Source organism: Myotis lucifugus, unplaced genomic scaffold (genome assembly GCF_000147115.1).
Source record: "Myotis lucifugus unplaced genomic scaffold, Myoluc2.0 scaffold_771, whole genome shotgun sequence".
Lineage (NCBI taxonomy): Eukaryota > Metazoa > Chordata > Mammalia > Chiroptera > Vespertilionidae > Myotis > Myotis lucifugus.
The window spans coordinates 48,622-61,854 of record NW_005871819.1 but is presented as its reverse complement, the minus strand read 5'-3'; the positions used below and the strand labels follow the sequence as shown (position 1 = coordinate 61,854).

At 50.3% G+C, this 13,233-nt stretch overlaps 2 protein-coding genes and 1 pseudogene across 4 annotated transcripts in view; 2 read left to right on the top strand and 1 right to left on the bottom strand.

Moving 5' to 3' along the window:
• GEMIN7 (gem nuclear organelle associated protein 7) overlaps nucleotides 1–8,252 on the top strand; it is a 14,459-nt gene extending 6,207 nt beyond the window's left edge. The window contains exons 2-3 of one of the 2 annotated variants that reach the window (XM_014448140.2): nucleotides 1,525–1,634; nucleotides 6,645–8,252. In XM_014448140.2, the coding sequence (XP_014303626.1) occupies nucleotides 6,653–7,048 (396 nt within the window). In that variant the 5' untranslated portion in view covers nucleotides 1,525–1,634; nucleotides 6,645–6,652 and the 3' untranslated portion in view covers nucleotides 7,049–8,252. The remainder of the gene's footprint in view (nucleotides 1–1,524; nucleotides 1,635–6,644) is intronic. The other variant, XM_014448138.2, reaches the window with a different exon arrangement.
• Nucleotides 3,339–5,157, bottom strand: LOC102419168 (annotated as a pseudogene).
• Nucleotides 8,253–9,109: 857 nt separating the features above from the next.
• Nucleotides 9,110–13,233, top strand: part of PPP1R37 (protein phosphatase 1 regulatory subunit 37) — a 45,416-nt gene continuing 41,292 nt past the window's right edge. The window contains exon 1 of one of the 2 annotated variants that reach the window (XM_014448142.2): nucleotides 9,110–9,734. In XM_014448142.2, the coding sequence (XP_014303628.1) occupies nucleotides 9,533–9,734 (202 nt within the window). In that variant the 5' untranslated portion in view covers nucleotides 9,110–9,532. The remainder of the gene's footprint in view (nucleotides 9,735–13,233) is intronic. The other variant, XM_006106128.3, reaches the window with a different exon arrangement.

Sequence of the window (13,233 nt, the reverse complement as noted above, 5' to 3'; positions counted from 1 at the left end):
CAACATACATATATATACATATATATTTTTTTATTGATTTCAGAGAGGAAGGGAGAGGGAGAGAGAGAAACATCAATGATGAGAGAGAATCACCAATCGGTTGCCTGCACATCCTACAGTGGGGATCGAGCCTGCAACCTGGGCATGTGCCCTGACCCTGACCAGGAATCGAACGGTGACTTCCTGGCTCATAGGTTGACACTCAACCACTGAGCCACACTGGCAGGGCTCATCATTGATGTTTCTGTCTCTTTCTTCCTGTCCCCTCCTCTCTGAAATCAATAAAAATATATTTATAAAAAAATTACATATATATATCTATAATAATAAAAGCACAATATGCTAATTAGCCCAGACAGCCGGACGACCTTCTGGACAAAGCCAGGGCTGCGAGGGCCGAGCCCCTTGCACGAATTTCGTGCATCGGGCCTCTAGTGTGTATGTATGTGTGTGCGTGTGTGTGTGTGTGTGTGTGTATTATATATATATAGCCCGGCCGGCGTGGCTCAGTGGTTGAGTGTTGACCTCACTAAAAATGTTTTTATTATTTATTTATTTTTTAAAATATTGATTTCAGAGAGGAAGGGAGAGGGAGAAAGAGATATAAACATCAGTGATGAAAGAGAATTATTGACCAGCTGCCTCCTACATGCCCCCTATTGGAGATGAATCCCACAACCCAGGCATGTGTCCTGACTGGGAATTGAACTGTGACTTCCTGGTTCATAAGTTGATGCTCAATCACTGAGCCACATCGGCCGTGTAAGGAATCTAACATTTTTTTTTCTAAGATTTTTTTTTAAGGGACATGGAAGCATTACAACACATTCCTTTTTAAAATTTATTTGAATAGGTTATTCAAATACATGGGACAGAATTCAAAAGGTACAAAAAGGCAGACAACTCCAGGTTGCCCTGCCCGGGCTCTTCATGGGCTGAAGGTCCGAATGCCTGGCGTTTGCGGTTTCCTGGATTCTGTCCAGCTGCCCTCTTTGAGGCTGTCCTAATTGACACCGGGCCACAAGGGATTTGAAGATGTTCCTCCATAGCTGCACCAGCTCACAGCTTTATCAGCCCCTTTAATCTTCCCTGGTCTGGGAAGTGGAATCCTATAGCCTGGTAGCTTGAATTTGCATTTCTCAGGTTCTCAGCGAGGCTGTGTGAATATGTCACATACTCAGTAGCAGTCTCTATCCCCCCTCTTCCCACCTGATTGTCAGTGGTTCTCAACTAGAGACGGGGTGTGTGTGTGTGTGTGTGTGTGTGTGTGTGTGTGTGTGTGTTTTAATGGCTTTACTGAATTGACATGTACTTCTCAGACCATGCTATTCGCCAATGGAGAGAGTTTTGGTTGTCACATCCCAGGGAGCTACTGGCACCTAGTGGGTAGAGGCCAAGGATGCTGCTAAACCCCAACACCCAGGCACAGGACACCCCCACAACACAACAAAGAATGATCCACCCAAGTCAGTAGCAGGGAGGTTGAGAAACCCTGTGGACCCATTTCTCGTCCTTTCTTGCAAGGAGCTCACAGTTGAGCTGCAGAAACAGGAAGAGCCTCACAGAAAAAGGACAATCTTGATCACTTCTGGACCACGAATGACCCCAAGACAGACACTGGGTGCCTCATATTTGTCAGTGACTTCAATTAACCATTTTATTTTTGTTTATTTTTTAAAATTTAATGTTGAAAGTGTTACAATGTCCCATTTCCCCCCTTATTAACCCCCACCCATTCCCACCTCCTCCGCAGGTCTTCACCGCACTATTGTCTATGTCCGTGGGTTATGCATATATGAGTATAAGTTCCTGGGTTAATCTCTTCCCTCACCTCCCCCCCCCTTCTTTCTGAAATACGTCAGTCTGTTGCATGCTTCAATGTCTCTGGATCTATATTGTTTGCCAGTCTATTTTGTTCATTAGATTCCACATATGAGTGAGATCATGTGATACTTGTCTTTCTGACTGGCTTATTTCATTTAGTATGATACTCTCCAGGTTCCTCCATGCTGTTGTTGCAGAGGGTAAGAGATCCTTCTTTTTTTTTCTTTTTTAAAAATATATTTTATTGATTTTTTACAGAGAGGAGGGGAGAGGGATAGAGTTAGAAACATCGATGAGAGAGAAACATCTATCAGCTGCCTCCTGCACACCTCCTACTGGGGATGTGCCCGCAACCAAGGTACATGCCCTTGACCGGAATTGAACCTGGGACCTTTCAGTCCGCAGGCCGACGCTCTATCCACTGAGCCAAACCGGTTAGGGCAGAGATCCTTCTTTTTTACAGCTGCAGAGTATGTCATTGTGTAAATGTACCACAGTTTTTTATCCACTCATCTGCTGATGGGCACTTGGGCTGCTTCAATCACTTTGGGTTTCTTTTATTTTTTAAGTATATTTTTATTGGTTTCAGAGAGGAAGGGAGAGGGAGAGAGAGATAGAAACATCAATGATGAGAATCATTGACCAGCTTCCTCCTGCATGCCCTCCACTGGGGATCAAGCCTGAAACCTGGGCATGTGCTCTGATCGGGAATTGAACCATGACCTCCTAGTTCATAGGTCACGCTCAACCACTGAGCCGTACTGGCCAGGCCAATCACTTTATTTTTTATTTATTTTTAAAATACATTTTTCTTGATTTCAGAGAGGAAGGAAGAGGGAGAGATAGAAACATCAATGATGAGAGAGAATCATTGACTGGCTGCCTCCTACACGCCCCCCCACTGGGGATTGAGCCCACAACCCAGGCATGTGCCCTTGACCAGAATCGATTCTGGGACCCTTCAGTCTGCAGACACTCTATCCACTGAGCCAAATTGGCTAGGGCCACTTTATTTTATTTTATTTTTTTTATACTAAGTATGTTATTTGTATGCTGTTGCCAGTGTATATAAAATAATTATCCTTGTGAAATAGAAACTCATGAACATTCATAGAAGTAGATGCTAAGGACTGACAAAAGCAGAAGTTTGAATAGTATGGCACATGTTTCAGGGATAAGATTTTTGTACAGGCTTCAAATTCAGCTCTCTGAATCTTCATTGGTTCATGAAAAGTGGTTTAGAACACCTTCAAAGATTCATTTCCCGTCGAAACCGGTTTGGCTCAGTGGATAGAGCGTCGGCCTGCGGACTGAAAGGTCCCAGGTTCGATTCTGGTCAAGGGCATGTACCTGGGTTGCAGGCACATCCCCAGTAGGAGATGTGCAGGAGGCAGTTGATCGATGTTTCTCTCTCATTGATGTTTCTAACTCTCTATCTCTCTCCCTTCCTCTCTGTAAAAAATCAATAAAAAATATATTTAAAAAAAAAAAAAGAAAAAAAAAGATTCATTTCCCTACAAAAAGGAACAACCTTTCTGGGGTCTGAAGGGATTGGTACTTGAAGATACTCCCGTCAGCAGCGGGTCACGTTGAGCATTCTGCAGACAGAATTTTTCCAATCGGCAGCTGCCTGGAAAACCTTCACTCGGTTGAGCCAGGCCTCCAGCCTGAGCGGTTGAACCACTTTCTCCATAGCGGCGATGCTGGAGGAACCAGACCTGATGCACAGGAGAGCTGTGTGTGAGGACGGGTAGGGGTGTGAAGGCAGGAGGATGTGGGGGAGCCAGTGAGGAGTTGACGTCAATAGTCCAGGCAGGAAGTGGTGGAAGTGATGGTGGTGGGTCCCCAGTTCATCAGTCCTTTAGGGAGGAGGGGACTGAGCCACAGAGAGTGGAGCAGCTGCCTGAACCAAATGTAGGCGCCCCTCTTCCTCCTCCAACCCCCAAAGCCAGCATTTCCCCATATGCAATCCACGTCATAGCAGGGGTGCTGGCTATGTTGCAGGAGAAATGCTAAACATGGTACATTTATTAGGTCATTCAGTCCCCATGACAACCCTGGGAGGTCGGTCCTTTTATCGTTCCTGTTTTACAGGTGGGGAAACCAAGGCACAGAGCAGTTCACCCCAGGTCAGACAACACTAATAACAACTGTAACTTTTATGGAGAACCTGGTGTATATCCAGCCCCGTCCTGCAAAGCCTGTTGAATCCTGATAAACAGAGGTGGCAATTGGTGCTATTTCTCCATACGATGAAGAGGAAAGTGCCCCTTGCTTGAGGTCACCCAGCTAAACAGGCCTGGGAGCTGCATCTCCACTCCTTTCCTGGGACCAGAGCCTGGTCCCTGTGCCACTCAGTGTTCCAGGAGCTGAGGACACGGGGGAGGAGGGGAAGCAGGGCTACGGGGACGGAGCCATCTTGCAGGGGAGAAGGACCATAGCAGAACAATAAATATACAAGATGTCTAGGAGGGGTCTGTGCTGCAGAGAATGATGAAGCTGATAGAGGGATGAGGGGCAGATCAAACTTTAAGATCAGGTGGTCAGGGAAGGGGAAAAGGAGATAGAGCAGAGGGAACCCCAATGCCCAGGCCTGAGAAGGGATTGCAGGTATATTCAAGGACCAGCAAAGAGGCCAGAGTGGCTGGGGTTGGATGGTGTGCCAAGAGGGGGTCCAGAACATGGGGGCCTTGAGGGCCGTGATGAGGACCTTGGCGTTGAATTAAGCCACCGGAAGGCTCTGAGTAGAGGGGAGATGTTATTTGACTCTGGTCCCTCTGGCTATGTGTGAGGACAGGGATAGGGGTGTGAAGGCGGAAAGGTGTGGGGGGAGCCAGTGAGGAGTTGACTTCAACAGTCCAGGCAGGAAGTGGTGGAAGTGATGGTGGTTGGACCAAGATGTTGACAGTTGAGAGAATAAGAAGTGGTAGTCTGAAAATATATATATATATATTTTTTTTTCCCCTCAGCTTTTTAAAAAAAATTTTATTTATTTTTTTATTTTTAAGTATATTTTGATTGATTTCAGAGAGGAAGGGAGAGGGGGAGAGAGAAACATCAATGATGAGAGAGAATCATTGATTGGCTGCCTCCTGCACGCCCCCTACTGGGGATCGAGCCCACAAACCGGGCATGTGCCCTTGACCAGAATCGAACCTGGGACCCTTCAGTCCACTGGCTGACACTCTATCCACTGAGCCAAACTGGCTAGGGCTAATTATTGATTTGAGAGAGAGAGAGAAGCATTGATTGGTTATTCCACTTATTTATGCATTCATTGGTTGCTTCTTGTACGTGCTCTAACCAGGGATCGAACCTGAAACCGTGGCGCATCGGGAGAACGGTCTAACCAACTGAGCTACCTGGCCAGGGCTTTCCCTCAGCTTTTCTTTTACAACCTTGATATTTTTGAAGAATCCAGGCTAATTTTTTATTTTTTTTTTAAGAAAAAGCTTTAATTGTGAGGTCGAATGGCAAGGAGACAAGAGGCAGAGCTCAAATCTGTCTCTCAGGCCCAGCCAATGTGGTTCAGTGGTTGAGCGTTGACCTATGAACCAGGAGGTCATGGTTCAATTCCCAGTCAGGACACATGCCCTGGTTGCAGGCTCCATCCGCAGTAGGGGGTGTGCAGGAGGCAGCCCGTCACTGATTCTCTCTCATTGATGTTTCTATCTCTCCCTCTCCCTTCCTCTTGATAATCAATAAAAAAAATTTTAAAAAAAATTAAAATTGTTAAAAAAAATCTGTCTCCCAGGCTAATTTTTTGGTATAATGCTCTTCAGGTTGATTAGATTGATTAGACACAATTGTCCCTCATGATTAGATTCAGGTAATCCACACACCTGTGTCCTGTCCTTTTTTTTTTTTTTTTTAATTTATTGATTTTTTTAGAGAGGAAGAGAAGGGGATAGAGAGTTAGAAACATGGATGAGAGAGAAACATCTATCAGCCGCCTCCTGCACAACCACTACTGGGGATGTGCCCACAACCAAGGTACATGCCCTTGACCGGAATCGAACCTGGGACCTTTCAGTCCGCAGGCCGACGCTCTATCCACTGAGCCAAACCGGTTACGGCTGTCCTGTCCTTCTTAATACATCACATCAGGAGGTACATGGTGTCTGTCTGTCTCATTACTGCACATATTAGCTTTGATGCCTAAGTGCTGGTGTCCACCAGGTTTCTCCACCATAAAGTTACTCTTTACAATGAATATCTTGTGAGGAGGCACTTTAAGACTGTGTAGATATCCTGGACCTCATCGATGTTCCTCCACAGGTTTTAGCATCTATTGATTTTAGCTGCTGTTCTAAGATAAGAAGGAAGTTTCCTTCTCCTTTGTTTGTTTTTAATTAGCATGGACTCATGGATTTCTGTTTTATTCAATGGTTATAATCTGCAATTGTCATATTTAAATGTTCAAATCATTCCAGATTTGTCCAATGGGAGCCCTTCCAGGCTGGCGTCTGCGGGGTGGGATTTATTCGGAAGGTAGCATTTCCTGGTGGATTGGATGGGCCATGTGTGAGAGAGGAGAGGAGACAGGGGTCTTTCAGCACATGTTTATGGCCAGGAACTGGGAGTAAAGCTGTGATAACATCAGGCAGAAGTCCCCACTCTGTGAACCTCATGAGTGGTGGCAGTTCCTGGGAATAGGGGACTGGTGGAGGGATGGTGCAGCTTTTAGGAGGGGGAATCAGGAGGTTGGTTTTGGACAGGTTGAGCTGAGATGTGGCAGAAAAGCCTCTGCTTCCAGTCCTCCCTCTTCCTGTCACCCCACCTCCCTATGTAATGACTCCCCATTCTTCTTTACCCAACAGCCTGGACAATGCAGACTCCACTGCCCAGTCCTGTGCCTGTACTCCGGCTGCCCCGGGGCCCCGAGGGCTTGAGCAGAGGCTTTGCCCCCGATGGACGGAGGGCCCCCCTGAAGCCAGAGGTTCCTGAAACCCCGGAGTCTCCTGTAGTTCACGAATGTCAGGAATCCCAGGAACAGCGGGCCCGAGCCCTCCTCCGGGAACGCTACCTCCGCAGCCTGCTGGCCATGGTGGGTCGCCAGGTCAGCTTCACCCTGCATGAGGGTGTGCACGTGACCGCCCACTTCGGAGCCACTGACGTGGAGGTGGCCAACTTCTACGTGTTGCAGCTGCAGACTCCAATAGGCGTGCAGGCTGAGGCACTGCTCCGGTGCAGTGACATTATTGCATATACCTTCAAGCTATAAAGACATTATTGTGGTCACCTGCTGCCTTAGGCCCAGCCACAAATTCCCAGCCTTCCAGCAGTTCCAGATCTCTGGGCCTCATAGAGTTCGGAATTCCCTTGGGGTTTTGGGCCAAGCTCCAAGCAACTGACTTCTGCAGGTCTGCAGTGTCTAGTCAGTAAAATTCTGCAACCCCACAAGTTCTAGATCCCATTGAAAGGAATGCTCTACCTCACAGAACTTTACACTCTACAGAAATGTGGGTCTTGGGACAGTTCCTGCAGACTGGAGGTGGGGTGGGGTCGGGGAGCGGGCAGTGGGAATAAAGGAAGGCAGATTGCAGAGTGGGAAATTGTTTATTATAGAAGTTGCAAAGTTCAGTCACCCTGAAGAAATTCCCCAATACTACCCTCCTGCCAAAGAACAATGATTATTACAGGAAAATCCGCCTCCTGTTTTTCTTTTTGTTGTTGTTTGTTTTAGTATATTTTTATTGATTTCAGAAAGGAAGGGAGAGAAACATCAAAGATGAGAGAATCATTGACCAGCTGCCTCCTGCACGCCCCCTGCTGGGGATCAGCCCACAATCCCGCATGTGCCCTTGACCAGAATGGAACCACAGGCCCAAGGCTCTGTCCACTGAACCATACCAGCTAGGGCTTTTTTTTTTTTTATAAGTGTATCCAAACAGGGATGAAGCCAGATTTAGGGGATGGGAGGGTAGCTGTCCAAGGACTGAATCCCATGGAGCTGGGCCAAGAAGGGCACATCAGAAAGCTGGGAGAAACTTGGATAAAGGTGCAGGGATTGGACTGCTCCTACCCTCAGGGAACAGCTGGAGCGACCTGGATAACAGACTTGGATGTTCTGGACTAAATTTCTTTATTGGGTGGGAGGGGATGTACATAGCGAGGGATGCGCTCCTGCGTGGCCTGGGTGGTGTGACCACCGCAGATTCGCTTCCCCTACCCCACGTGTGGAAAGGTCGGACTCTGCGCGGCGCCATTGAGAAAATGGCTGAGGATTAGGGACTAGGGTGAAGCTTCACCTCTTCTCCATTTTGCTCCAGCTCTGTGGCATGGCCGTCCAAGTCACTTGCTTCACTTAGCCCCGTCACTAGTAATCTTTTGGCAGGTTCGTTTTAATAAAGTAATTTCTGCCCCCTTTGTAGTCCCACCAACTTGAAAATGTAGGTGGAGATCCATTAAATAAATGTAGATGGAGATTTGCTTCGTTCCTCTTCAGTCACGAAAGTGCGGTGGCCAATAATGTCGGAGACAAGTGGAAAGTCTCAGCTTCCACATGTCCATTCACAACGCCACCTCTGGTGAGTCCCTGGCCTAGCTCTCGAGTTGCCTTGGCAACGACGTCGCTCGCTCCTCCCCAAGGCCCCTTTTTTGGGTTTTAGCCCCGCCTTTCCCCCCCCGGATTGCTGCGAGGGCTGGGGAAAGCTCAGCGAAAGTGCGGAGGCGAATATTAAGTGACTGAATTGAGTCGGGGCGCGGGAGGGTGGGGGCGTGGAAAGGCGTGCGGGGGCGTGGCTTGAGCTCGTGCCGGTTTCGCTCCGGGCTTAGTGATCTACCTGCTCCATCGCTCGGTATTTCGGTTGGCAGATTCCTCCTGCTTTTGGAATTCCTTCCTTCGCCCACCCGACCCCCTTTTAAAATCAAGGCAATGAGCTCACACTTATTTTAGTTTATAAACTTAAATCGTATCTTATACAACGCTATCCAGCTACAGAAAATCGTTGATGAAACTGCAGTCTGCAAATGAAAGGCTACAGACTAGCAAGGGGGCACGAGCTCGGTCTCCAGGTAGAGGACCCTCGGTCAGCACCCGTCACCAGCACTCACATTCCACACAGCTATCACCTTTCAAGTTCTCCACCCCTTCACCTCTCTCCTTCTCAGTTGGCCTAGCCCGGGCAAGCAGATGCTTTTTTATCTTTATCGACTGCCCTCCCTTATGCAGTGTCTGAGCTAGTGACGAAAGTGCGCGAGCCCGACCCACAGCTCTCAGGACGGAGGCGGGAAGGCGGGGGGCGGGCGGCTCGGGTTCGCGCGTGCGCGCTGCTCCGGGAGACGGCGTCCGCCTCGCCCCGCCCGCCGCGCTCTGCAGTTCCGGCTCTGCGGATTCCGCGCTCACGTTTCTTTCTCCCGTGGCTCCAGCTGCCTTTTGTTCTCCCACTTCAGCACCCCGCGAGGCGACTCTGCTTGCGGAAAGCTCAGATCGATTTTCTGCTTTTCTTAGTACGCGGTGGGCTCACCCGGCCTTTAGCGAAAGTGCGGCTGCGAACAAGCAGGCGGACGCGGAGCTCGGGGGAGGCGCGCTCGGGCTCCCGGTGGCGGCGACGACTACGACGACCAGGAAAGCGGACGGAGGCGGCGCCTGAAAGAGCGGCGGAGCCCATGCCCCGAGACGGCGGGCGGGCCCGGAGAGACAAGTCCGGGGCCCGGGGCATGTCCCCGGGGCCCCCGTGAGGAGGCGGCGGCGGCGGCGGCGGCGATGGAGAACCCGCCGCAGGAGGCGCCGCCCGGGCCGGGCGCGGACGGCGACGCCGAAGAGGCCCCCGCCGAGGCCCAGTCGCCCAGCCCCGCATCGTCCCCGACCGACGGGCGCCTCAAGGCTGCGGCCAAGCGCGTCACGTTCCCCTCCGACGAGGATATTGTGTCCGGAGCGGTGGAGCCCAAAGACCCCTGGAGACACGGTAACTACAACCGAGGAGAGGGGGCGGGCGCGCGGGGCCTCTGGAGCCGGTGCGACGCCCAGCACGCAGGTGCCGCTCAGTAAATTGCACCTAATGATGACTTCAGGCGACAGTCGTCAGTAGAGATGGGATGGATGGCTATTGGGTCGGGAAGGTGAGACGTAGCCCGTTTATGCCCACCCCCACCTCCGCCTGATGGTTTTAGGAATTAACACGATGAGCCATTAAAAGAAAGTTTGGTGGCCTGGGAGATCGGGAGGACTTAGCCTTTGAGCTCATAGTTCCCCCCGGAGCAGGATCGAGAGAGCTAGCCGGGGAGGAGGAGGCCAGCACGGGCGCTGGAAGGGCAGTTGGAGAAGTCTGCTGGGCCCATGGGATGAAAGCGGTTCCGTTTCCTGGTCTGAAGCCTGGGGGGAAGGCAGGGCACTAAACCTGGACTGTGGCCGCAGCGGAGGCGGTAAATCCTGGGGTCGGGGAACGGGAGTCAAGGTAAACTCGCAGAAAAGGAGCAGAATGGTGGTCCATTGGGGGTGGGTGAGAGAGTCAGGTGTTAGCTCTTGGCGTGAAGAAGAAGGAAAGTCACTTCGTGCTTGGAAGCAATACAGTGGGGCCTTGACTTGCGAGTTTAATTCGTTCCGAGACCGAGCTCGTTAAGGAGCTCGTTAACTCAAATTACTCTATCAACTCAATGCAAAAAATCGGCCGAGAGACAGCTGGTATCTCAAAAAACTCGTTAGTCGGGACACTCGTAAGTCAAGGCCCCACTGTAGTTGGTAGTCGTTCAGGAGCAGAGGGACTTTGGGGCCTGGGTAGAGAAGGCTCTTCCCCCCCCCCCCCACCCGAGAAAGAATTGGGGAATTGGAGTTGCTGGTTGGTAGAAGGTGAGAACATGGGAGAAGTTGGGTGGGGGAGGTGTTGGGGGAGGAAGCAAGTCTGTGGACTGTAGGTCCCTGGAGGAGGTCAGGTCAGCGTTGGAGCTGAGAGGGCAGCTAGCTGGAGGAGTGTTTTACCCGAGGGCTGGGAAGGTGGACAGTCTCTCCTGTGATGGACGGCAGCCGTGAGGGTGAGTCCGTTCCTGTGCTGGGGCGGAGAGCCCACAGGGAGAGGGAGCAGGCTGGCCCTGGCTGGGTAGAAGTTGGTCTGTTGGCCCTGGGGAAAGAGGAGGGACTGCTGCTGGTCGGAGGCAAAGGAGGACTTGGTGCCTTCGGTGTGAGAGTGAGAAACATGGTAACTGGAAGCTGAACACACAGAGCGTCCACCATCAATGCCAGTGTGACTAGTTACTGCTAAAGAGACAGGGGTTAATTTAAGATTCTTTTTTATGTTTTTATTTTATTTTTTTTAGTTTTTTAAAAATATATTTTACTGATTTTTTGACAGAGAGGAAGGGAGAGGGATAGAGAGTTAGAAACATCAATGGGAGAGAAACATCAATCAGCTGCCTCCTGCACACCCACTACTGGGGATGTGCCCGCAACCAAGGTACATGCCCTTGACCGGAATCGAACCTGGGACCCGTCAGTCCCCAGGCCGACGCTCTATCCACTGAGCCAAACCAGTTAGGGCAGTCTTTTTAAAAATACATATTTTTTATTGATTTCAGAGAGGGAGAGGGAGAGAGAGAGATTGAAACATCAATGATGAGAGAGACTCATTGATCCGCTGCCTTCTGCACGTCCGCTACTGGGGATCAAGCTTGCAACCCGGGCTTGTGCCCTTGACCGGAATCGAACCCGGGACCCTTCAGTCTGCAGGCCGACGCTCTATCCACTGAGCCAAGCTGGGTAGGGCATAATTTGAGATTCTTGACATTGGAAGCCAGCCAAGTTCTTGCTTGGGCTCTAGGCCCCAGGGATAGGTGGTCACTTTTGGGTTGGAGAACTTGGGGGGCTGGGGCTGAGGAAGGGAAGAGTGAGAGTGGGCACTGGCTGTAGCATGGTATTCAGTGCAGAGAGCTCAGAGCAGGCAGGGGAAAGACCTGGGGAGACAGCTGGGTGGTGAAGAGCAGAGGCTCCAGTTCAAGTCCTGACTCCATTTACCCACTTCGTGACCTCAGACTGGTAACCTAATTCCTCTGAGCCCCAATTTCCTCATCTGTAAAGTGGGTGATAATACCCATGTCTTCCTGGCTGGTGTGGCTTTGACCTGTGAACCAGGAGGTCATGGTTCGATTCGTGGTCCGGGCACATGCCCTAATTGCGATCTTGATCCCCAGTCAGGGACGTGCTGGAGGCAGCCAATCAATGATTTTCTCATCATTGATGTTGCTCTCTCGGAAGTCAATAAAAATATATTAAAAACAACCACCACCATGCCACAGGATTTAGGAGAGGAATAAATCAGATTGTGTGTGAAAAGTTATTGGCCAAGGTGAGCCTTCATGAAGTTGCAGTTGTTACTGGTCATTTTAGGGGTGACGTTAGTTGACATTGGTCATTTTAAGAGTCAGTCTAGAGGAGTTGGTTCACAGGGTTGGGGCCTGGATGTGTCTGCTTCACAAGCTTCCAGGAGAGGGGCAGAGATGGGACTCACTGGGCCTGGGGGAAGATGGTCAGTTTGTGAGCTAGAGGGTCGTGGGGGGCAGTTAGAGAGTTTGGCACAGGGTGGGGTGAAATTTCTGATCTGCAGGTTCTCAGAAGAGGAGCAGCTGTGGGTAACCAACCAGCTGTCTGTCTGGCTTTGAGTAAGCCGTTCTTCTCTGAGCGTCCTGTTTCCCTCGGCAAATGGCGCTAATTGCTACCAGGAGGTAGTTGGGAGGATTAAATAAGATACTAGTCCTTGTACGTTCCTGCTGTTCCCCAGGCAGAATCATTTTTGCTTGTTTGTTTGTGTGTTGTTGTTTTTAAATATATTTGTATTGATTTCAGAGAGGAAGGAAGAGGGAGAGAGAGATAGAAACATCCATGATGAGAGAGAATCATGGATCGGCTGCCTCCTGCATGTGCCCCACTGGGGATCATGCCCACAACCCGGGCATGTGCCCTTGACCGGAATCAAACCTGGGTCCTTTCAGTTCGCAGCCGAAGCTCTGTTCACTGAGCCAAACTGGCTAGGGCTGTTTTTGTTTTTTTGTTTGTTTTGGTGGGCAGTCTTGGAGAGGCAGTGAAGGAGTTTGAGGGAAGGGAAGAATGTCAAGACGAGTCAGCGGGAGTCTGGTTGCCGATTGGTCTGTGCTAAGTAAGCGGTGAGGATGCCTTGCAGGCGGGAGGAGTCTAGTTCCTGGAAGTTTAGAGGGAGCCTGCAAGGACTGGGCAGGACGCACCCTTTGGAGGAGTCAGTGGGTCTTGGGTGGGAGGTGATGACGTGGAGAAATGGGTCAGTGTATGGACTGGAAGAGTTGGTTTGTCTCGACTGAGGAGAGGGGTTAAGGAGTTGGTCTGGCAGTAAAGGAGTTGGATGATCTTGGGCGCCAGGCAGGGAAGGGGGTCATTGACAATGGGATTTACGGGACAGAACATCGGATTTCTGTCAAAGCTGAAGAGCAGGTGGCTTGCGGGGG